Here is a 25,712-nt window from a genome sequence, read left to right on the forward strand (position 1 = left end):
ATGTGGGCACAGAGCCTTTATCTGACACAGTCAAAGCTCAGCCTTCAAGCCTGTCTCCTGAGCTGGGGAAACCCTGCGGGGCTCTACTTGGCGTGCTGCCAGGGGCAGGAGGTCTGCCAAGAGCAACTGGAAGTGATTTCAGGGGTGCAAGCAGCTGTGTGCTCTTGCTGCCCTCAGTGGGACCCCTCTGCTCTTTCAGGTCTTCCCAGGTTAAGGGTTCAGGTTATGGGAGTGCCTGCTAAAGTGGATCACTCAGCTGGGGCTTTCTATTCAGTCCTCTGTAAGTCCCTTTTCAGGACTTGACCTCCATCCCTGGCAGGGCATCTCAAGTCTATTCTTTAATCTTGACTTGCCTTTAAGGTAACATCCCCAAGAGTGAGTTGTTACAGGGCTCATCATCTGTGGGTGGCTGGTTTCCACCCCCTTGAATGATGTGTGGTGAGCAGCCATGGGATGCTTTGCCTCCTCAGTCCTTTTGAGCCTCTCCTGGGTGTGTAGGAGTTTATGCACACTCTGAAGAACCAAAGGCTGTTGAGTGAAGTTTTGCCTAATAACTAAGGAAAGTCTCCCTTTAATAAACTGAAAATTTACTCACCCTGATCAGTACTATGTTTATATTTCAATGTGTATTTAGAGTTGAACCTTTTTTGAATCTTGCATTGGTTTCAAGGCAATATTAATTATTAGTTGCAATTAACTTGTATTTTGCTTTTTTCCTTCTACAGGTGGAAAAAATACTGGCAAGTCAGTAAGTATTATTTTCCCTCATAATAAGTTGCTATACAGATTCTCTTTGGGTTACATTTGGTAATGTTAGCAGTGTCCAAAATAAAAATTACCCTAAACATACAATAAATGTATACAATAAAGTCTTACTGGCAAATGTGCAAAAGCAGCCTAGTAACTTATTAAATTCTAGCTAAGCATTAATTTGCTCACCACCCTGATAAAATGTTTGTAGAGGCTTTGCTGACTGAGCAGATGTTGGTATGGAGGAGATTGGTCCCTGGAGCCCATCCTTCTTGCAGCTGAGTTGAATCTTTGAACTGTTGATGACATGTGTCTAAGCAGCCCTAGCTCTGCCTTTGTATTTCTTATCTTGCAAGGTTTTACTCCACAGACTCTTCCTCAGCAGAAAAAGTCAAAGCTCTGCAGCAGGGTGGTGGCATCCCCAGGGCAGGGTGAGGTTATAGAGGGAATTATAAAACATATAAAACCTTCAGGTTACCTTTTAGTGGTGGATCTGATGCTTCCTGACCAATGAGGGTAACAACAGAAAAGGTTTTGGTAGATGTGTGTATGGGCACATGAATACTGTAACAGAGGACAGTACAGTGCAAAACAAGGACACATCATATATTAGAAAGGATTAATTGTATAGTCTCTTCTTGCCCGTAGCAACTTGGAAAAACAGAAGGTCTGTCATCTGGGAAAGACCCAGAAGCTTTCTCTTGCATGCCCCTGTCCATGCTCAGCTCCAGCCATGACATGCAGACCCCCTCCAGTTTGGGGGCAGCCACTAAAAACCCACCAGTGGCTGCTGTGCCAGCATGGGAGTGCAGGACAGTTCCACCAGGTACAGAAGCAGTGGAGGCTTGAAACAAAAATCTAGCCTTGCTGCATTGTGACCTTCCCAGACCAGCACGTAACACCCTCCTAAAGAATAAGGTCTTGTGTAGGGTGATAGCAAAACACTGGAGAGGTTTGTGAGAACCCCAAGCGATCAAAGGATTTTAGTGAGTGCTTGTAAAATTCAGGTGGAGATGGGTCCCACCAGTTCCTGGGCCAGGACTGCTTTGTCTTTCTTTTCCTCTGTAGGCAAGAAAAGACATGGGGAGGTCTTTGTTCTGCTTCAGGAACAGACATTCCCTCCTCTCCACCTGGGCTATTCCCAATTACAAGTCACACAGCCTGGGTTTCCGTAACCAACTTAACATGTGCTGAACCAAAACTTCAGTGTGTGACTCTCCATGCCGTGACCATTTGCATGGCTTAGGGGAATGCTGTGTGGATGGGGGCACAAGGCATTCTTCTGGGTGAACTCCAGCCCTCCAGCAGCACCTGTGTCCAAGGTGGGAGTAGTTGTCCAAACCTCCTGCTGCCTTCAGCTGATCGAAATGGGCAACTTCAAATGAATTTTATCTAATTGATGGATATATGTGAATTGTCTTCCTTTGGAGACACCTGTTTCAGCCCATGGAGGATGTGATAAATCAAGAGTGACAAATTTATATTTAGGGCTCAAAATGTTTGTTCTCTAAAGCTGGAGGAATCCCACCTGGCACTTGCCCTCAGCTGAGATTGGGTTCTTGCTGTGAAGCCTGCTTATCAAACCATGGGTGGGATATGCAGTGTGTACTTGATTCTGCAAACAACAAAGGTCAGCGCTGCTCAGGCATCCACACGACTGAGTCAGATCAGGCAACAATGCTCCTGCCACTCTCTTATTTTCATTTCTTTTGTAGGATTCCCAAAAAAAGCCTGTTGTAGCACCCAAGTCTCCAAGTGTTGCGTTGTTTGTTGAGACTTTGCTGGAGACAGTGGCTTGCAATTTACTTGTGTCAGGCATGATTTCCTTGTATGTTTTTTCCTTTTGATCTGCAAGGTTAATTTCTTCCTGTTTCACACAAAATAAAGGTTAGTTGAATTCCTAAACTTTTGCGATCCAAACAATGCCATTTTTTAATTCAACTTGAACATGGAGAACTGCTTTGCCTCTGGAAATGTCTTTAAAATCGGATTCTTTGCTACTTGCAGGGTACCCATGAAAAGATTAAAATGTAGGATTATGTTCCAATTGCCTCCCCACTAATTTTATTAGAAATTATATATTCATCCACTCCATGAAGCTAAGTAGGTGATCAGATATTAAAGTTGCAGATTTCTAGTGACTATGTCAGATTTGTACATGATGTATGCCTTTTAACCACTGTCTCAGTGGCAAGAACTGCATGATGATGACCATGGACAAGCCTGTTGCAGCAGGTGAAGGCTCAGTGAACCTGGCAGCCAAAGCCATGTTAATTCAGGTTAGGATTAAAATCTGTTCTGTGATCAGGTCTGACGAAATGAAGGATTCTTCATCAGGCAGAGTATTTTTAAGGATAAGTAGTTTTCCTCAGGGATTTGCCTGAATGAAAAGTTTAAGTGTGTATTTGTTTTAATTACAGGTACTTAAAAATAGCCCTAAGCTTCTAACTGGTCTACTGCAGGGGTTTGGTGCATTTTTAGTTGGCCTTGGGATTTGATTTTTGTTTTTCCAAAAACATTGGCTTTTTGCATATTTTTAGATACCAGTCAAGATTGCTGTAAGGGTTAGGTGCTGGAGACCTCAAAGGTGCGTAGTGCAACACTTGTAGGTCATTTCTAGCATTGCTAAAGGTCTCTTGCAAAATGAGGGGTGTGCAGACCTCTGGGGACCAAGAGAGGAAAGTGACAACTGACTCTTGGTTCAGGTAAACTACTGTCATCCCACAGAAGCCTTTGCAGCCTCCAGACCCTGAGTACCTACCCACTCCCACCGAGTCCATGTTGAGCTTGCTTGAGCTGTGGGTTCCAGTGAAGAGTGTTAGTCTGGGTTGCACAGCTCTGAGCTCATATTGTCTCTTGCCTCCAGGTGCTGTGCTTTGGCTTCCCTTTGAGCATTTTCTTCATTGTCATCAATGAGTTCTGTGAGCGGTTCTCCTACTATGGCATGAAAGGTATGTCCCTTGTCTCCTCGTGCTGAGCATTGCCCAGGCCTGACTTGGATTTCTAACCTGTTGTTTTGTTGTTCTTCCTACAGCTGTGCTCACTTTGTATTTCACACGTTTCCTACACTGGGAGGAGAACTTTGCCACTGCCATCTACCACACGTTTGTCGCTCTGTGTTACTTGACGCCGATCCTTGGAGCCGTCATTGCAGACTCTTGGCTGGGAAAGTTTAAGTGAGTGCTTCCTCAGAAAGCAGCCAAAGATCTTGAAAGCTCACCTGAAACCACAGTTACTTAAATCAACACCTAAAACTGCAGCTGCGAACAACAGCTTCAGAGCTGGTGTTGACTGCTCCAGGATAGTTTGTTTTATTTCAGCAAAGCTTGAGGTTTTCACTGATTCAGCTCAGACTTGAAACTGCACTGTGAGTTAACAAATGTTCCAGATCTGCTAGTTGGTTAAGGGTGGTAACATGCTTTTCCAGCATGCTGCATGTTTTTCCTCTCACCTGGGCAAAATGTAAGCAAAACTAAGGAGAGTATTCACCAAGCTGTGAAAATAGATACTGGGGATTATAATTACATAGGACAGACTATCTACGTGTTGCTAGTGGCCAATGAAATAGTGCATTACTGTGTTGTCTGGTGTTAACTAGGCTTTAGAATAAGTTTTAAAATACTATGTGATTTCAGAATTGACAGATCAGTGAGGGGGTCTTACTGAGTAGCAATTCTTTCTCTAAATGATGTCTTTGGTGTCTTTAGCTGCAGGCTGGTTGGTCAGGATAGTACCACTGCAGTGCTTTGAAATGTAACCAGGTTATTTCCAATAGCTTTATCTCCCTCTCCTTTCCTGATGTTTTGATACTAAAAGTGTTTACTTTGCCTGAGAAAAAGCACAGTAAAGATTTTATGGAGGGTTATGAGCCATGAATGTGAGTAGACTTGCCAAAGGTCTCCCAGAGATTAGAGATGTGCTGTGCAGTCAGCTGCACTGTCTCCTTCCGCTGTAGGGACAGCCCCTTGGGGCCCAGGGCTGCGACCACAGCCTGCGACCACAGACCACATGTGCTCTGTGCAGCTGCTCTGAGCAGTGCAAACTCACTGCAACTAGCTGGATGTCTTACAGATTGCAGCCTAAATATATTGTGCACTTGCTTGTCTAGATGCTGTGGTTTATTTTTTAAATTTATTTTGGCTTTTTCATGTTTTATCAAGATGAAACTTGGCATGACTCTTGTCCTTTGGTATTTGGATAGGCCAGCACTGCAACTGAAAGGCCCAAACCTTTAACAGGAGCTTGTTAGGATGGCTTAAACAAGAGAAAACATGCTTTAGGATATGCCATTAGGCTTTAACACCCAAAAATGCAGCAAGGTGTCATGAGGAAGGCTTAAACAAGAATTAAAAAAAAATCTGTGATGTCAAGAGGAAGAGGAGATTACCTAGGCACTGTTAAGCACCCTTAAAGGAGAGGCTCCAATCTTCCATAGTCCATGTACTTGGTGCGATGTCTGTCAAGAAATGTGATGGGACCTGCTCACAGATTGTTGGATGTGAATTTCTTGGGGAAAATAGTACAGAAACCCACTTATTTTTTTAATTGTGTGCCATCAATGCAGTGCCAATTATGTAAGTCTTTGCAGTGGGTTTGTAAGCCTCACAAATAAAACCCAGAAGTTTCATTCCTGATCAGCTCAGGTTCAACTTTAATTGGAGACTTTTTCCCAGGTTGCTAGGTAAATAAAGTAACTCTATGGCAGTGCTATAAAAAAAAAACCCTATTAAACTGTGTCTATTAAATACCACTAAACAGCAGACTCCATCTTGCCCCACTTTATGGATTTTTTTTTTTTACTACACTACAGGCGAGGTCAATTTTAAGTCAGATAAACCTTGTTTTAAAGTGAGGGGAACTTGGTCAATGTCTCTCTTGTATCAGGGCGCTGCTCCAAGCTTGCTGTGAGGATCTCTTGCCTATGTCAAATAGTTGGATTGTTCTTGGTCTTTGAGCATTGTCCTTCATTCTACTGCCTTGCACTAGGTTTGGGACTACTCCTGAAAGCTGGGTTTCTAAATAATTTCACATCATTGCATTGTGTTTCTCCTGCTTTTCCTCCAACCTGGAGACCTGTGTCTGTGCCTATTGAATGGAGGCCCACCTAAGGAAACAAGTGAACATGACTTAAACTTCAGCCACGTACTCGGGGTCCAACAAAGTGAAAATGGAACATGCTTTTACTCACAGAAAAGAGGATTGGACCCTAAAGCCAGGGTGAGAGGGCTGGTGATTATGCAGTACTATCATCCCAGACACCTCCTGGCCAAGGTAGTCAGGCTGAAAGCCTGCAGCCTGCACTCTTCAATGCAGCTCTCACTCAGATCTGAGTGTAAAAATGTTGGTACACTTACAGCGAAGAAGGTGGTGTTATAGAGTTGTTGTTCACAACAGTATTTCAGGGTTATTGCCATGCTTGAAGCAGATTTTTGATTTTTCTTTTTTTTTGCACTCCTGTAACTGAAATCTAAAATAACAGAGTGAATGTTTAATGATACTTAAATTAGTGTAAATTGTAGATTTTAGTTTTGCTGAGTAGTCCATTTGATCTTCAACATATAAAAAATATGGAAATAGCATTCTTGAGTTGGTCATTAAAAAGGCAACCACTGAAGATATTGTGACCTAGTGGTACCTATAGAATCCATTTGTTATCATGCCTTAATTAATTAAAGGCTACATTAATTAATTAAAGGCTACATAGAATAATAATAATAATAAAAACAATAGAAATACCATGGCTGTGGCATGTGACCTGATTTTTATAGTAGCTTCTGATAAGTTCAGCCCATAACTCATTGTATCTGTTGGTTTTTTCATTATCAGGAATTTTTAAAGTAAGCAGAAGTCTGCATTAGCTGTGGAATTATCTTTGTGTTAGTGTGTTAACATATCTAAGAAAATGTATTCCTGTCTTGACAACAGGACCATTCTCTCCCTGTCCATTGTCTATGCCATTGGGCAGACAGTGCTGTCTGTGGGCTCCATAAATGACCTGACAGATCACAACCAGGATGGCTCTCCCGATGCTATTGCAGTGAACATGTGAGTTGCCTTGTACACATTTTTTATCCCAGGCAGGTGAAAGATGAGACAACTTAAGTTTGTTACTTGAATTTCAACGGTCTTTCAACAAGTCTATTATGTATGCTGTAAGAACTAACACAAATTTTTTTTCCCCATTTCTCCTTTGTTCCAGTGCTCTGTCCATGGTTGGCTTGATCCTTATTGCCTTAGGTACTGGTGGGATCAAACCATGTGTGTCAGCATTTGGTGGAGATCAGTTTGAAGAAGATCAGGTAACAATGACTTTCAGATTTTCAGTTATACAGATTCTCTAACTAATGTTTGACTATTATAGTATTCTAATATTGTACACGTTTAGATAGATGCATGGGTTTTCCCGAGGAGCTGAAGAAGGAGCTTGTTAATTATTTGTCTTGAATTTTGAAAACAGAGGTTTGATCTAGGCACATCAATGTGGTTGTGGCTAAGACTTTATAAACATCTTTCTGTTTTTACTGTAGGAAAGGCAAAGAAGTACCTTCTTCTCTCTCTTTTATTTATCCATTAATGCTGGAAGTCTCTTATCTACTTTAATCACTCCAACTATCAGAGGTAAGGTCACATGTTTGTTGACAATTGTGAAACACCAGAAAAGGTGTGTTGGATTGCAGTCCAGTCTGGTTTAAATTAAAGTTCTGTTCTCTGACACACTGGAGTTATCTAGCAAATAGTCTTCAGTGTGCCACCCAACTTCTCAGAGATGAGGTACTCTCAAAAACAAGCCAGTTGAAAATCTTCATTGCCTTTAGGGTCAGCAGTACTAGATCTGAAAAGACACACTGGAGCTAGCAGCTTGTATGCCTAGTGCACGTTTTAATTCCACTAAGGTACAAATGTTTCACATCTTCCAATACCTGTAAAGTATCACACTAGAAAGAATTGCATTGCTTCCTGGGATAGGAAGGGGAAGAGAGAGTCTTCTCCTCTGGAAATGTGCCCATGATAAGTACAAAAGCATCTCTGCATGTAGAAATATATTAATCCATGTGAAAAATAGTAAATAATTTTTCATGTTGTTAAAGAAGAAAGTTATGTTCTCTGTTGCTTGTGAAGAATAGCATGATCCTAAACAAAACCCAGCAATTTGCTAATCTATATGCATATGAATTTCTGTGGCAAGCTTGCACAGATGGTACTGTATGGATGCACTTGCCAGCAGTTTCAGAAGGCTGCTTTTCCCAAAAGCAAGGAAACAGCATGTGAATTCTGGAATAAGCCAAAAGCACCAGGCTGAACTTCTGGCCTTTGGATTTCTTGAATGGAAAAGACTCTGTAGAAGAGTTTTAGATGTTTGCTTAATGCAAATTCTATCCTTTCCCAAAAAAGGAAGTAGAGATGCATGAGACACAGCGTGTAGTTTACTTCCTTGCTGATACAGGGTGAAAAATTCCTTGGAAAAAAATGACAAATTGAGCTGAGGGAAGTGATAACCTGTTTCAACCGGGAAAGGTTTGACCAGAAGACTTATACAACTAAATCAAGTCATGAATTATCTGTAAGCTACCATTTTTTTCCAAACCATACTCTCTAATTCTCCTCTTAGAAGAAGTATGGTGAAGAATGTAATGATTTTGTTTAGTCTTTTATTTTGTACTGCTAAAGTCAGTGAGAGTCAAATCTGATGCCAAGGAGGGGAGGGGGCTGGTGATTGTGATTTTCTTTCAACAAGCTACACTTACATCACTAAAATCTTTGTTTATGAAATTGGCCCAAAAATTTTGTAATCTCACTAAGGACATGCTTTTGACCCTTCTAGTGTAATTCTTCATGTCTCAGTGTACAACTAGATGTAAATTTCTTGTGAGGAGATCCTGGGAGGCATTAGGCTGTTTGGCCTGGAGAATAAAAGAAAAAGGGGGCATTTTAACCAAGTATAAAATACCTGATGGGAAATGAAGAGGACAGAACCCGGCTTTCCTCAGTGGTACCCACTGTCAGATCAAGAGGCAATGGGCACAAGCTGAAATAGAGGAGGTTCCCTCTAAACATCAGGAAATGCTTTTTCACTCTGAGGGTGATCAGCAATTGGCACAAGCTGCCCAGAGGGGTTGTGGAGTCTCCATCTGTGGAAATACTCAAAAGCCTTCTGGACACAGTCCTAGACAATTGCTTCCAGGTAGCCCTAGTTGAGCAGGGTGCTTGGCCTGGATGATGCCCAGAGGTCCCTTGCCACTTGAACTGTTCTGTCATACATAAATCCCCTTTCCAATAATGAGAGGTATATTGGATACTGATCCTCCACTCTGAGGGTGTTGGTAGACTGATTTCCCCCGAGAGTTTTCAGTGAATGCAAAGAACAGAATCCATATGGAAAGCATTAGCAGTGCTGACTGGGACTTTTACTTGATGTTATTTTTGCTTCAGCTTCACAGTGTGGCATTCATAGCAAACAGGAATGTTACCCCCTCGCTTTTGGAGTTCCTGCTATCCTCATGGCTGTTGCCTTGGGTAGGTGAATGTCTTGCTATCCTGTTGCCTTGGTAATTAGATGATAACAATCTCAGAATAATGAAAGTGTGATAGAAATTCCCAGGTATTGACACCTGATAATTTCTGTGATTTTTGACTTAATTTTTTTTTGGGGGTGGGAAGGTGGGTGGGATTAATCTGATGCACTCACTTTCATAGAAGAGTCTGATTTGCCAGGAGAGTTGGATGGGACTGGGCTGAGGCATGAATATATCCTTGAATTCTGGACATTATGTGAATTACTGCCAGTTTTTCTTGGATTTCTGGTGTGTACAAATAGATCCTTTGAATGTAGGGTGAGAACTCTCAGAAAATGTGTGTTTTGGATATTGTCTCTAGTCTAGGATTATAAACTGTGTGACTAATTGTCCCTGAACTGGAAAAATCCTGTATTTGATATGTCAATACTTCTCAAATACCTGCATTTTTACCAGCTGTGCTACAGGTCACTCCCCAAGCCTTACTGCTGCCCAAGAACCTGGGGGTGCCATTAAGTACTAGAGGATCCCTCATGGTCCTTGTCCTTCTTGGTCCTGACTGGGAGCCCACCTGGCTACCAGTGACCTCGCCTTGCCCGTGAGCCCAGCCCAGGCTGGATGGCAGCTGTGGGGCTTTGCCTGTGTCCTGCCCTGTGTGTGGGATGATGAGGCTGAGCAACATGCCTGGGAGCAGAGGACACCTGGGCCAGTCCTGCATTCAGGCAGAGCCTTGTGTGTCCCTGCATGATATGAGCTGCAGCATCGTGAGCTCCTGAAAAGGAGCCCCTACAGCAAGGCCAGAGTCAAGGTCCTAAATGCCCTCGTTTTGACCATCCCTCAGTCGAGCAAACCTCCCACTGAGCACTTCCTGTAAGAATTTCCAGATTTAGTTTTTCGTATTGAATAGAAGCAATCTGCTGGTAATCATTTGATTGGTCTTACTGTATGATAGCATGTGAATTGGCAATTGCATTGCTTCTTGGGAGGCTTATTCCCACCCTGATTACCTCTGTGACTTGCAGTTTCCATACCAAATTATTTGCCACTATTTTAATTTAATCCTGAGTTGCTTTTCTGTTTGCATATTGTAGTTGTGTTTGTAATTGGAAGCAGAATGTACAAGAAAGTTAAACCACAAGGAAATATAATGCTTGAAGTTTCCAAATGTGTTGGAGTAAGTACTGCTTACATTCCCTAAACCCCTGGCAGCCATTCCTAAAGCTGTTCTGTAAATGCGCCTAAATCAGAAATCTCTTAATATGCAGAAAGTTTCTGAAGGTTTTTGCTTTAGTACAGAAGGCTTTGTACTGACACCTCCACATTTAGGGTGTCGTTTTATGCATATCTTGATTTATATGCGGATTTATGCACATGGGAAACAAAATAAGGTGTCAGTGTTATGTAAAAACTTATTCCAACTTGTGGGAATCGTTCCTTCCACATTTGTGGCCCTTTATGCAGAAAGAGACAAACCCGCCTTGAATTGAGTCAAGTGCATCTTATCAGCACAAACTTATTACTTATTAAAAGAATATTATTTACAATCCAGAGGTGTTAAGGGTTGCACATCAGTGTGATCCTACATGGAAAGGAGTGGAATCTACATGAATAGCATCACATGTCCCAACTCTGCAGAGCCTCAACTTTGAGATCACATTTAGTCATGTATGAGTTTCTTCATTTTCCATTGTTGTGATTTGACATTGGCCAAATGCCAGGCACCCATGAGAGTAGTTTGCTTAGCTTTTTTTGCTACGGTTGGGCAAAGGAGAGGGAAAAAGATCAAAGGGCTCATGAGTTGAGACAAGGACTGGGGAAAAAAAACACTCCAAGGGCAAAACAGGTTCAAATCTAAAGGCATAAAATACATTTACTGTCAACAGAGTCAGAAGAGGACAGTGAGAAGCAAAAATAAGCTTTCAAAACGCCTTTTTCCCCCCCAGCCCCTCCCTCCTTCTCACTGACAGCACAGGAAGACGAGCATGGGGGTCTTGGTCACTTTATCATTTGAGATCTTTTTCTGTTTGCTCAGAGAGAGGAGTCTTTCTTCTGTTTTGTCATGGGGTCCCTCCCACAGGCAAACAGTCATCCCAAAATGGTTTTGGCATGGGTCACTCATCCACAGGGTGCAGTCTTTTAAGGATAGGCTGCTCTAGTTTGGAAGCAAGGGCTATTTTTATGTCTGGGAGCAGGGGCCCTCTCTCTCTTTTCAGATCTCCCACTAGACCACAGCTTTCTCTAACATTCACCTGCTCCCATGTAAGCACTTTACCCATGGGCTGCAAGTGGATCTCTGCATCCATTGTGGTCTTCATGCATTACAAGGGGACAGTTTGTTTTACCATAGTCCTCACCACAGCTTGCAGAGGAACCTCAGCTCCGGTGCTTGAAGCACTTCCTCCCCATCTTTCTTCTCCACTGACCCAGGTGCCGCCATGTTGTTTTGCCTCATGTCCTCCCTTCTCTTTTCTGACTAGAAGAAAAACTGTTGCTTGTAGGTACCATTGTCAACAAGCTGTAGTAATTCAAAGATTGTCGCAGGATCCTGCAGCAGAGAGAAGTTGATCTTATCTAGGTTCCATTTCAGGGAATCGCTTGTCATGCTTCTGTTGTCAGCTGGGTGGTCCCGCTGCTGTTGTATGTGTACTGGCAGCCATGGCAGCACTGGGGCAATTTAATGTCTCTCTTCATGTGGGGTTCTGGAAAGGAGAAGCTGCTCCACCACCCCTGCCCTTTTTGCTGACAGTGCAGTTAGTTAGGGGTGGTTAGGCAGGGTCTACACTGAGCTGGTGTATTGCTGTGGTGCCAACATGGTGCTTCCCCACTTCTGGGGAAAAAAACTGTACATGTCCTGCTCTTTCTTCTTAAATATGTCATCACAGAGGCATTATCAACCTCTCAAATTGGGCCAGCAGCATGCCCATCTTCAGAGCCATCACAGATTGGCTCTGTCAGACATGGTGGAAGCTATGGCATACCCCCACTGCTAAAAGTCAGGCCGTGCCAAATCAACACATGCCTACAGATCTGCCATCTTTATACAGCTCAGTCTATTGCCTATCTTGTAAGCACTGTCAAAACCAAACCTCTGTAGGTGACTTTGGCCATTCCTTAGAGTGCTGCTCCTAAGGCCCAGCTTGGCCGTAAATGCTATTCCATGTAGAAAATCTTAGGAGCTCTTTGGGACCATATTTGTGTATATTCAATGTCAAGGTGTGAGACATACCTACAAATGGAGCTTGTCATAGGAGCTTCTCTCCTACAGCCATTCAGTATAGTAAAGCCTCTGTTCTGGCCTTATTATTGAGCAGTGCAAGATGGCCCAGGAGCCCAGTCCTCAGGGAGACAGGGTGCCCAAAATTTAGCCTAGTCGAGGCCGACGCCGCAGGCTACTCCCTTAGCAAGCTTGGTGATTGCCAGCTCTATAGTGGTATCAGCTCTCTTAGGATCTCAGCTCTTAGCTTGCTAGGTAGGTAGCCCTTGGCTTGAGGCTGCAGCAGACGGTTGAGAGAGGAGAAGGAGCGCCTTGGAGTTCCACAGCGATGTTTATTGCAGGGGAGGCTGTGAAGGTTCCAACGACAGCTCTTCTTGTGTCGAATGGGGTAAAGTATGCCCCTTTTATAGGGTTAAGGGGAATCCAAACTTGACCAATAGTAAGGGTTAGGTAACATAGCCTATAGGGTTACAGAGATAAGCTTTGGGACGGGGGTCAGAGAGACAGGAACTTATTTTGCTGTCTCAGCAGTTCCTGCTGTTCAGTTCTCCATGGGGCCTTACCCAGCTCCATGGGGTTTGCTACAATTCAGCTCTGAAAACCTGTGCGTATGACACTACTCTATTTACTGCTGTACATAAGTAAGCCTGAAGAAGGCAGGTCTTCCAGCTCCTCACAGCAGCCCACATGGAGAGGGACTGCTCTGAGCTGTTTGGTCCACCTGACCCCAAGCGCACGCTCTGCTGGTTATGCAGTGTGAGGCCTTAAAAACAACATTCCCCTAGATGACTGGAGCGGGTAACAAAGTTGAGTCACTTTTAGCACCCTCTAAACACAAGAAGCCAGGAGCATCATCTGTAATGACAAACCAGTTTGTAGTTTTAAGTATTTGTAGTGCCATTAAACTTAATTCTGTCTCTCCTCAGTTTGCCATCAAAAACAGGTTTCGTCATCGCAGCAAGGAGTTCCCCAAGAGAGAGCACTGGCTGGACTGGGCAAGTGACAAGTATGATGTAAGTACTGGGGGAGCCTCCTGTGCTGTGACATCTGCTGACCCTCAGCTTCTCTCTGTCTGCTCTGATCCATTGCCTCATGCACTGGGCAGATAGTTTTGGGCCTCTCCATCATTCAGTAGCTGACCTGGCCAAACCTCAGTGCTGTCCTGTCACTGCAGGTTATCTCCTCAGCTCCTGTGGGAGAAAGTAGAGCTGTGTGACTCAGTGCTCTGTGTAATCATAGGCTGTCCAGGGAAATTCAAGGGAGACAAAAAAAAAATACTTTCCTTTGCCAAACAAATACAAACATTTAAGTTTTTTGGTTAGGGAAATAGCAAGCATTATCTTTCCTTCTCTATTTTCCATATCTCATGGCTGCAGAGGGGAAAAGGGAAGTGATGCTGCCTGTCATTGTTAATGCACAGGGCCATAATACTTTTCTTGGTATGAAACATCAGAATTACACTTTGGAATTTCAGTTTAAGAGAGTAAACACTTAAACTGCTTCCCCTCCACTCAGTACAATTTCTTATCATGACTCTCAAAGCCTTGTATCTTATAGTTCCCAACATGTCCCTTGCCTACTATCCTCTCCAATGGCAGCACAAACCTTAGCCTGTCACCTTTATTTTCCTTTTGCCTGTATGCTTTGTTCTTATGTGAAATTCCTCAGTTGCCTATTGCTCAAATGCCCACTTCACTAAGTGCTGAATCTGATGCTGCCATCAGTGTACCTGCAAAGAGGCCCAAGTCTTTCTGGTATCAGTCACCTTTAACCAGCAGCCCTTCCAACACACACGAGCAGACTTTGTACTGTTTTAACAGAAGTCATCAGATATAGCCACAACATGCAAAGTTGAATGTGTGGGTAAACATTACATGATGGGTCTTTACCTGTTGCTGTCATGTGAGTAGCAGCAGTCTGGAACTGTCTCTTTTTTTTTATTCCCTTCCTTTTTTGAACCAATTCCTCTTGTGTAACTTTTATTTTCTGCAGAAACAACTGATTGCTCAGATAAAGATGGTGTTGAGGGTGCTTTTCCTTTACATCCCGCTCCCCATGTTCTGGGCAGTTTTTGACCAACAGGTAAGTAGAAATGGTTTGACTTGGTAACTAGAGCTGTACCATGTCAGTCTCTATGGGAGGGTGGAAAAACAAATTCTTTATCCTGGTTTTATTGCAAAGGGTAGTCACTGAGTCATGTCAGTACAAGATGATCTGCAGCCAGGGGCAATCTTGGTTTATCTGAGTACACCCAGGACAGATTCAGTGATTGAGGCCTCTCCAAATCTTGTATCAGCCTGGGACTCAGGGGATGGAACAGTAATTTAAAGCTCTCTTAGCACTAATGTTTCTTCAATTGTCAGTTGTCAGATGAAATGTAGGGTCCTTGTGTAAATGAGCTGGAGAACCAGGTTTTAAATGATCTGGGTGCCAGTTTGCTTAATCACTCACACCTTGTTATAAATACCTTACACCTTCAAGCTGGAGTGTGAGCCAAGTGTTCACTTGGTGAACTGGGTGCTCAAGACTCACAAAAGCATCAGCTATAGTGAAGCATTGAAGTATGAATTTAGGAAGATGCTAGAGAGAGCCAGGGGTTGAAAGCCTTATCCAAGTCAGATGGGAGGAAGCTTGCTCCACACTCCCCATGGCCTACTGGTTCAGTCCAGTGCCTGTGAACAGTATTTGCAAGTGGAGCTCTGAATTCCTGCTATGAAATTCAGAGCTCAGTACTCATTCCCTGGGTGATATCTCAGGCAGTGTTGTGTTGTGGGTTACTGAAGGATCTTGTCACAGATGCAGCAGTAGCGTTCTTGTCCCATCCTGGGCTCAGGCCTGAAGTCTGCCCTGCCTGTCCCAGCCACAGGCAGTTTCTGGGGCAGAGGACTCCAGGCAGGTCAGGCCCTGGCTTGTCCTCTGGCTCTGGGAAGGAAGGAGGGATGGGTGAGTGGGATATGTGGGCTGCTGGGGCTCAGGCCAGCTCCAGGGTGGCTCCTGTGCCTAGCACCCAGCAGTGCCCTGCACAGGATGGCCCGGCCCTCTCTCCAGCTGATTTCTAAGTTATTTTCTGCTGTATTTCACAAAACAAGTGAAGGAAGTGAAATGGGCCATGGGGCTCACTTTGTTCAAAGGTTTACATTGCAGACTAAGAATGCTCCCATAGCAAGCTAGCTTTACTTTTTCCTGTATTGCATGTCTTTTCCAACACTTCACTTATGAAAACAATTCAAAAGGATCTTTAGAACATTGATTTACTGTGACACCTAATTTTTTCTTCTCTTATTAAGGGGTCAAGATGGACACTGCAAGCCGCAGCGATGAATGGGGATTTTGTAGGTTACTTTTTATTCATTTTTTCTTTATTAACACTTTTCAGACCTGTTTTATTTGTTGTCACAATGTTAAAAATGATTTCTTTTTTTCTTCACCAGGGTTTTCAACTTCAACCAGACCAAATGCAGGTATGTTAATTTTCTATCTGCCAATTTCAAGTACTTCTGAAAGATTGTATACATATTGCCCTTACTTACAAAATGCACTTTGAAAAATACTTAATTTTTCTCTCATGTTCATCTTCCTCAGATTGTGAATCCAATCCTGATTGTTATAATGGTCCCAGTTACAGATTCTTTGGTTTATCCTTTAATCAAGAAATGCAAGCTGAATTTTACGTAAGTTGATGTAATTATTTGATTTCAACAGAGGCTCCTTTTATTGGTTTCTGTAACTGGCTCTTCCAGCCCTAATGTAAGAAAAGGGCAAGCATTCAGCTAAGGATGAAAGAGAAGTGTATTTAAAATGGTTTAATATTTTAACAAAATATAAAAAAACCCCAGAATACTGCAAATGGTATATGGAGGCATCACTGATTATAAGAGCAGAATCCAAGAGAAGAGTGACCATGTTTTTCAGTTAAGGACAAAATATTTTGATTGCAGGAGAGGTGATCTTGATTGTTATCCATATCCCTTATGTCTACCCGCTATCTCTTGTAAAATAGGTGGTAGAAATAAACATACATCCTTGGCATTTGTCATGCTTTGGGCTAAAAAGCAACTGAGACACAAGACATTTCCTCTTCAGACTCCAGCTGGGAGTCTGGCTTACTAAATCCTTCTAGGTGCAGCCTTGGGGGTATTGCACATTGTTTTTCAATGTTGTTAATGAAGTGTCTGGCAGTTGCAAGAGCGCTTGGAGAGGCAGAAGAGAATACAGTTCTTCAGATAATTTTCAGAGAGCTAAAGTGCACTGCTGTTTTTCCATATAGCTGTTAAAATCTAGGGTGTGCTATGCTGGGAACACTGTCATTCATTTGTGGGTATTCTGCACTGGATAAATGATGCCACAAATGGCATATATACTCTAAATCTATCCTTACAGCTGAACTGCATGCCAGTAGATGTCTCCTAATTTGACAAATTTCTCAGACCATTTTTGTTAGATCTTATTTAAATATAGCAATATGGAGACAAGCTGTCACCCTGTTTTTAAAGGAATATCTCCTTGTCTCTTTCTTGTTTTACAGCTAACAACTGTATTGGATTGGGTTTTTTCTTCCTGCAAAAGCAGATTTTTTTCAGGAACCTAAAAAACATGGTCAGTCAATGTTTGAGCCCAGCAGATGCAGAGTAACAAGTTATTAGGATGCTGCAGGAAAGATGTATTTCCTGATAGTGTAACTATGAATTGAGAGGTTCCCAGCTTAGCAGAACACTTTCTGTAATAACATCAGCCCTCCAAGTGGTGATAATGTGCTAGTTGTGGCCATTTGAGTTTCCCAGAGTGGAAAGGAAAAACAAGCAGCTGAAGCTTTGAATTGTCACTTCTCTTAAATCTCTTGTGTCTTTTGTTGTGCCAGGCCCCTGAAGAAGATGACTGTGGGGATGTTCCTCGGCTCCATGGCTTTTGTTGCTGCTGCCCTCGTGCAAGTGCAAATAGATGTAAGTTCAGCCACATGCAAGTATTTACTATTAATATTTAGCTGTTAATTCAGGAAAAATAAGGGGCGTTTAAGGGGAAAATGTACCATGACTTCTAAATTTGGATCCAATCATATAAGCATAGAAGTAGAGGGAGGGGAAATAGATTGCAATACTGTTGTTAGCATAGTAAAATTAACAAGCAACAAACACCATTCTGCAAGACATCACATTGCAGTTAATAGAAATCATGTATTAAAGGCAACCTCAATCTCTAAACTGAGACTAAAAGCTGGAAACCAGACACTTGCTTGGCCCACCAGAGGGCAGCTTTGTATGTTTGACCTCTTCTGGAATTTAGACTGGAGGTGAAGTGGGACAGTCTGGGAAGCATCATCACAGCAGGTGCAATGACACTTGTTGAAGGAAGGATTTGTCTCCCCTAAGCTTCCTTGCCCCACAGGGAGGTGCCATGCCTGAGCCCAGTGAATCTTTCCCCTGTAGCTGAGATGTTGGCAACACCTCTGGGTGGTAATCCATTGCATCCCAAAATCTGAGCAGCTGTCTAGAGGTGTCTGTTGAGGATGAGAGAATTCTTTCCTAAGGCAACTTGTGAGACTAGTAACAAAACCTGATTCCAGTCTCCTCTGTCAGACAGTCACAGAGCAGCAGGCAAATGCTCATCCTCAACATGAAATAATAAAGATTACAGTAATTATAGTAATTTTTCCAAGTGACTTAGGGCACTGATTTTACTTTTTTTTCTGTCCTATAGAACAGCAATCCAGTTTTCCCTGCAGCTGGGCAAACTCAAATTAAATTAATAAATCTGGGTGCTTTTCCTGCAACAGTTCAGTTCCAGCCTCGACTTCAGAGTGTGGATGTAGCACCTAATGAGGAAGTAAGTAAGAGCAGATGTGGAATATTAAAAAATAATTTAAAATAATTAAGCTGAAACAAATCAATGGAGTAAGTCCGAGTAATTCTTAACTAATGGTTCAAAATTGATTATTTTCTAGGACATTTTTACTCTAATAATTTTAATGTTTTCTTTTGTTAATTGTGGAATGAGTTGTTAATGAAAACACAGTGATTGAAGCAATAGTAACTATGCTAATATTTAAAGTATTACTATTTGGTTTTGACAATAAACTTAAGTAACTTGGAGCTAGTTGAAAATTTCACTCTTGTTAAAAAGGCTCCATTTCCTAAAAGTAGCCCCTTCCTGCAGTAAATGTCTGTCCATTCAGCTCTGGTGAGTTGCTGCTATTACTGTGAGGAATGACTTACCTGAAGAACAGGGAGCTTCTTCTGTGGCCACACCACACAATAAGTTTCATGTTTTGCTGCCAAAGAACTATTCAGTTCTATTGACAGCAAAATGTGGTGGCTCTGATGGATGCTTTTGATAAGGGAACTTAGAAAGTGTGTTCTCTGATAGCCTGCAGTTCTGTTTCCCTTGAAGAGGAGAGCTCTTACTCCAACCTCCTCCAAATTTGCCTCACATAGGAACAGAGTTGTGAGGAGAAGATAAGGGCACCCACACTGTATACTGACAGGGAATTGATGTACCATGGTACACACCTGAAAATGAAAGGTATAGAATGTTCCATTCCCGATTACAGATACTTTATCATCCAGATGTGGATTATAAAGTGTTTTTGAAAATCCTATAAAACAAAGAGCCTATTTTAGTGTAGCACTAACATGTCTATTAATGGTTTAAGTATTTTATGTTGAATAAATGTGTTTTGAATATTTAAAACATGGCATTACTGCTTTTTTGGAAAATACTGCATCAGATCTTATGCTAGTGCTACCTCTGTGGCTGAATAAAATTTTACTCAGTGGTTATGGTAAGCCTGATTTATCTGGAGCAAGAAATAGGAAAATAGAGCAGTTATTCCATAATGCTTGTGGGAAGCTCATGTAACTGTGAAGTTTGTGTAACAAATTAAACTAAGAAAAAATTATGATCAAATGGAATTAATGCTTGATGTAGAAAACAAATGAAAAATGAAAGTGAGGGGACATTCATGATCTCTGGCACTTCAGCAGTAACATGTGTAAACTTCTGACCCTCCCAGAGCCCGTAATATTCCCTCAACAGATAAATATGCAGTTGCACAGAAATCCATTGCAATTTGTCTTTGTAGACCGGCTACATGACATTTGAGACTTCTAAGCTGCAATCACTAAACATAATTTCTGCAACTCTAAATAAAACTGAGCATTTGGAGCTGCAAGAGACACAACGCTACACTTTGGCATTTAAATGGGTTCCAACAAACATCAGTTCTACTTGGGTAAGTCTGCTTATATCTTAAGATATAAATCAATGTTCTGACAACCATCTATGTGGAGTGTGTGAGGCTGAGAGGACAAGCTCTGGATAAATTTTTTCCATTGTCTTGTTTTCTGTCTCTGCTTGTCTCTGCTGGACCAGTAAGACTGGTAAGCTGCAGAGAGTACACCAGGATGTCCTTTAGAAAAATAATTACCAATTTCTTATGTACCTTGACAACTACACCTTCACCAAGTCTTAGGAGTGCGGTCATGCAGTGTTTTCTAGTAGATGTGTGTGCTAGTAGGAACCTAAAGAGGAAGGTCTGGAGTCTTGCTCTGAAGCCTCTGTTAAGTCCCACTGCTGTGCAATAGTGCATGTTTAAGCTGTTCTCTAATGCCAACAACATATTTTGATAATGGTCTCTTCCACTAGACAGAGGACAATGTCACATCAAAACCAGAAGATGGAAAAAGTCTCGTCAGGTAGAGATTTTTTTTGTTGTTGAAATTTTGACAGTAGTGTGAATCTTCAATCTTGGGTGTGTGGGTAGCCTCTTCTTGTTGAAGTAAAGTTTTCTATACTTTAGGAACTTGCATCTTGCTGGACACTTCCCTTGACATTTTAGGGGATGGACTAATGTCTGAGTCATGATTCATTTAAGTTATCTCACACACCTGCTTGGGTATAATTTAGCTAAAGTTGGAAGTGTATGCTTCATTCCATTGCCTAGATTTTTTTATTGAACAAATGGCATGGATTACATATCTATACCTCATTTTTAATCCTGGGTATGAGGTATCCAAGATTACCTCTCCGCTCTCTGCTTTTCTTTTGCGTGTCCCACTTGCAGATGCATTTCCTACTGGTTGTAGTAGTGACTCACTTTTGATGTTCTCCTGAGGCAGTGGGCTGATGGGGATCTAACTGGCTTTTTGTATTAGCTACAGTTCTAGGAGATTTAGAGTTCTTTCCAAAATGTTAATTGATTTTTAAAAAAAAGCATTAAATGGGAAGACTCCATACTTGTTGTGTTGCAAATATATAATTGAAAGTAAAACCTGTATTCTTTGACTTCTGGGTGTTTTGTGTAGTATTTAATCACTCTTTTGATCACTCTTCCATTTTAAAGGTTCATAAACAATTTCAGTTTTCCTGTCAATGTTACTATGGGTGACATGGATTTTGGAGTACTGGAGCCTCTTTCTGTCAGTAATTACAGCGTCATTCCAAATGCAGGCTGGTAAGCATTTTCCTTTATTGTAATGTAATCTCCTAGACATACTTGTCCTTGGGAAAAGGGCACAGAGCTTTTTAAAATATGTGATGCACACAATTGACTACACCTATGGTCTGAACTGTGGGGTATGGGTTTTTCTTTTTCAGGTCATATACCATTAAGGCTTCAATGCCTCAGTACACTTGCACAGTTGATTCAAAGAAATTTGGATATGGTGGTGCCTATACCATTTCACTTGATGATGTGAGTTGCCACTTGTTACATGGACAATGTAGAATTCCTCTCCATGTTGATACTTTCCTTTAATTAAAAAAACACTTGTAGAATAATTCCTCTTGTCTTTAATCCTTTAATTTCCTCTTGTCTTTAACTATAGATGGTAGAATTCCGGTATCCTAAACAGGAGACAAAGCCATTGTTAACTCTAAAAATAATGATGGTTGCAATAATAACATAATGCCAGAATTCATGATCACCACTAATGGCCTTAAACCTTTAGCCCTGTTAGACACTAAGATTTGCATGAAGTCTGCTGTAAAAAAAACTATACTTCATAACTATGTATGCAATGCTTCATGTGCAATATTTGTTATTTACTCTGCACTTTCTATATGATTATAGAACTGCTTAGAATGCTTTAACTGTGCACACTCATTATTACTGTTCCTAACATGCTATTTTTTAATTCTAGTGTGTTGAAAAAAAACTTATCATTACACACTTTGAAGATATTGCACCAAATACAGTCCATATGGCTTGGCAGATCCCTCAGTATTTTCTTCTTACATGTGCAGAAGTACTGTTCTCTGTCACTGGGCTGGAGTTTTCATACTCACAGGTAGGTATTCTTCTTCCTGAGGTAAGAATCTTGGTGCAAGTTAAGATCTTCCATGATGTATTGTTTCTAAGTGGTGGTTCTGTGCTGCTGCTTTGACCCCTATGTCCCTCACAGCTCCTAGAAGGACTGTATAGACTGGTGCAAGTTGGCCCTGTTTAACCAAGGATTTGGGGTTTTCCGTGAAGCTGTGCTGAGTTATATAATTTGAAGACTTGACTACCAGTCCTCAAATTTCCTCCTCCCACGTAGATACGTATTGAAAATAAGTGCAACTGTACTGCTGCAATAAAACCAAACTCTTTATTTTTGAGAGCTCTCAAAAATAAACTGAGGAAGTAGTGGCACTTCATCTCCCCACCAGTTTACTCCATACAGCCTTTTTGTTAGCTTTTATTAATGTTATAATTAAACACTTTTAATTCCTTTGTCTCTTGAGTCCACTTCAGTAGCTGTGTGTATTTCTTCTCTTCATTGTGAATCTAGAAACTGCAGTGATGGACATGTTGTAAGGTGTGATTTGCTAGGTGATGCACTCAATTTCTTCATGTCATGTGTGCCACGTGTTTCTGAGATGTAAAATTACACCTGTGCACCTGTTAGTTACGTGGTGTGTGTAAGTAAAAGGTGTTACAGTTAGTGTGCTAGTGGTCTCTTGTTCCTCAAAGCCTTCGCTAGTGGTCTCTTGTTCCTCAAAGCCTTCTCCAGGCCTGTTTAGCTCTCTAGCAATTTTTAATGTCAAAAAATAAATTTAAAAAAAGCCCCAACCACCACCAAAACCTAGCAAACCATGAAATTCTCTTCCCCACGGAGAAACAGTTTTTATTGTAAGATAAAGATTGCAGTAAATGCATCAGAAAATAAATGCTACCGCCAAAACTTAAATGTCTGTCCCTGCAGGCCCCGTCTAACATGAAGTCAGTGCTGCAGGCTGGATGGCTGCTGACTGTGGCTGTTGGTAACATAATTGTCCTTATCGTGGCTGGGGTATCCGCAATCCAAGAGCAGGTAAGCATGCAAGCAGTAGGTGTGCTATTATATTACACTGGGAAAAAGCAGTTCTAATCTAGTGTAAAATGATGGCAGATAAAACAAATTGTTTTTCTGGAAAGGTTTCTACTTACCTATTACTCGCCATCCTTAACTCTTCTTGCCAGGCTTCTTTGCTTGCAAGCAGCAGTTTCTAGCATCTCTGCAGTAAATTTCTTCTCATGGTATAGAAAGTCTGTGAACTTTTGAGCTGAAATTCTGCATGAATGGAAAAAACCTACCAAAGTTCTGTTAATTGCTAATGAGCCTTTACCTGCATACCACAGCCTTGCCACATCCCTTCTTCTGGCTTCATTGGTTTCAAATCTCATTATTTGGGGCATAAAGACTATGTCTGTCCTGGTGAAGAGCAGTTGTAAAGGATTTTCTATTTATTTGTGGGGCTCTGTAATGAATTAAAATGGCTATCTGAGAGAGGGAAAAGCTTGTCTCTCAAACAGCTCTGGCAGTCCCCAGTTTAAGCTAAATTAAACAGAAAGAGCATGAAACAGAGATGTTGAGGCTTTTCAGGTAGAGGCTTTTCTGATCCCTGCCCACATTTGTGGTCACTAGGTCAGCTGTGAGCAGAATCAGTGCCAGCCTGGTTTAGAGATATGACCAAAACGAAGCAGCTGAGTTTCCTTCTCAGTCTTTCACTCAATTCCCAGTTCTTCCAGGAAAAGGATGCTGCAGAATTTTTCAGCATTCACAGAATTTTTTTCAGTGAAGACAGAAATGCCGAAAGAGCCTCAATTCTGACTTGCTTTAATATGCATTATATGCTTAATTAATACTTAGTCCTGTAAGCCATATGATACTTGTTATGTTTACTCAGTTTCACAATCTGAGTTTCCTTCCTGAAAATACTAAAATGGTGTAATACTCAAATGTATATTGGTGGATAAATTCTGCGTTATTTTTTTTTCTTTGCAGTGGGCAGAGTATGTGCTGTTTGCTGCCCTGCTGTTGGTAGTTTGCATTATTTTTGCTATCATGGCTTCTTTTTATACCTATATTGATCCAAATGAGATTGAAGCCCAGTTCAGAAAGGAAGAAAAGGAAGAAGACAAGAAGGATCAAGACAGCAATGAAAAGGAAGCTGAAACTGATTCTCATCTGTAAAAGCTGTATTCAAGGAGTGTTTGTAAATCATGGAAATCCCACTCACTCTCCTGCAGTCAGAGGAACCAGGGTATCAGTAATAACACCTCTGGATTACATGTCTTGTGGAAGACATTAAGCAAAACTGTTTTAACCTAAAGTGCAGCCTCTCTAGGGAAGCAGCAGGAAAATATGTCTCTCTCTCTTGTACTGAATGTGATATCCTGAAGAAACTCCAGCAGAATTTGCACTCTTAATGTACCTCAAGCTTAAATATGATAGCATTATAATATTGAAATTTGACTTGGAACTATTGGACTCTTTGAAAAGATGTATTTTTATACTGTATGTCAATTTTATATTGTGAAGGAAACAAGACTTGTCAAGGAAAGCAATTGAAGCCAAGCTCTCTGCATGATCTCTCTAGCATCACTGTTACTTGAAGACAGCAGGTCACACGTGCCTTGAATTCTTTTGTACTTCCTTATAGATAATGGGAGCAAAGCTCTGGCAGTGATCAGATTAAAATGTTGTCTGTGTTCCAAGTGGCAGGAACTTGGATGTGCACTGTAATATAATGCTTTATCTGCCTGTTAACTACCCATTTAACTCCTGTTATGTCTTTAGTTAATATTAGAAGTGCCCACTCAGGTAAAATGATAACAGCAAATGACCTTTGGAACAAGCAAGAGCAATAAAACTTACATAATAACAAAATAAGGAAAGTGTTTTAAGAACATGGCTTACAGTTGCATGGTAACAAAACTCAATACCACCTCTGTGGTGCCTTTATCTACACATATTCAAGCCATGGGTGTTCTGCTCACCCTGCAGCTCCATGGGCCCTGTGCCCCCTGTTCCCACTGCAGCTGCTGGCACCTAGGCCTCCATGTGCACTGACAATAGAGTCCCTCACCCATGAAGACAGTTTCAAATGGAGTTTGAAAAGGCAAGTCCAAGGCACTCTTTGCTTGTGTTAGAGATAGTCCTGTTACCCCAGAGGCAGTAATCCCCTCTTGGTCTCTCAGGTCATCTAGGGAGAGCCTTCCCTGTGGATTTGTGATACTGCATGTCCCCCAGCCAATGGAACTGAGGGTCTGCTGTAACAGCCACAGGAACTGTTGGCTCCCTGCCATCCTCTGAGGAGTTAAGGGAATTTTATACCAGCTTTATTTTTGGCAGACTAGCCAGCTTTTCCTCTGCCGTGCAAGTTAAGCAAAATAAATTATCTCCTAACTGTATCCAGTAGAGAAGCATCTTCTGCCTACTACACTATCCATGCCAGGTGAAATGTTTGTTTATCATTTTAATACTACCTATTTTTCCCTTTGGAATATAGGTCATGTGTCAATTTTGTACACTATAAGCTGTTGTATCTTAGTACTTTAGCAAACCCGCTAACTTGCCTACAACATGATGGATGTGGTTTATGTTTAGAAAGCCAATAATTCTATAAATTTAGATAGGAAACCTTTCTGATGAGGTGAAAATTACCTGTAAGGTAGAATGGAGACAGCTGTGTGTGACAAGATTTTAATCTCATTTTCAACAGGGATTTAAGTAATTAAAGTTAAAATATCCCTGTGCCTAGCCAGGTAGTTCCTGTCAGCATTGCAGTGACTGTGTTTAGAAGTTGTGTGTGGGGAATCAGTCTTTGGGCTGAAATTGAGTGTTTTCAGTTCCTTAGTTTTAAGCATTAGAGAGGTACAGTTGACCTCTAAATATGACAGTGTTTAGACAGCAGCATACTATACTAGATTATGAGACTTACTCAGAGGCTCTTTTGCATATAATTTTCTGTTACAGAGACAATGCCCCGAAATGAAT

The 25,712-nt window shown here is 41.5% G+C and overlaps 1 protein-coding gene across 1 annotated transcript; it reads left to right on the plus strand.

Moving 5' to 3' along the window:
- On the plus strand, positions 1 to 23,906 carry LOC115902943 (solute carrier family 15 member 1-like). Its single transcript, XM_030946934.1, has 23 exons — positions 1 to 280; positions 726 to 748; positions 3,617 to 3,701; positions 3,785 to 3,926; positions 6,676 to 6,795; positions 6,950 to 7,049; positions 7,278 to 7,368; positions 9,181 to 9,264; positions 10,355 to 10,437; positions 13,404 to 13,490; positions 14,470 to 14,559; positions 15,765 to 15,809; positions 15,909 to 15,938; positions 16,060 to 16,148; positions 17,336 to 17,417; positions 18,172 to 18,297; positions 19,553 to 19,702; positions 20,116 to 20,165; positions 20,813 to 20,923; positions 21,067 to 21,163; positions 21,612 to 21,758; positions 22,656 to 22,763; positions 23,718 to 23,906. The coding sequence occupies exons 1-23, from the start codon at positions 1 to 3 to the stop codon at positions 23,904 to 23,906; spliced, it is 2,409 nt and encodes an 802-aa protein (XP_030802794.1).
- The last annotated feature ends 1,806 nt before the right edge of the window (positions 23,907 to 25,712 follow it).

The sequence above is a fragment of the Camarhynchus parvulus genome, chromosome 1 (genome assembly GCF_901933205.1).
Source record: "Camarhynchus parvulus chromosome 1, STF_HiC, whole genome shotgun sequence".
NCBI classification, from domain to species: Eukaryota; Metazoa; Chordata; class Aves; order Passeriformes; family Thraupidae; genus Camarhynchus; species Camarhynchus parvulus.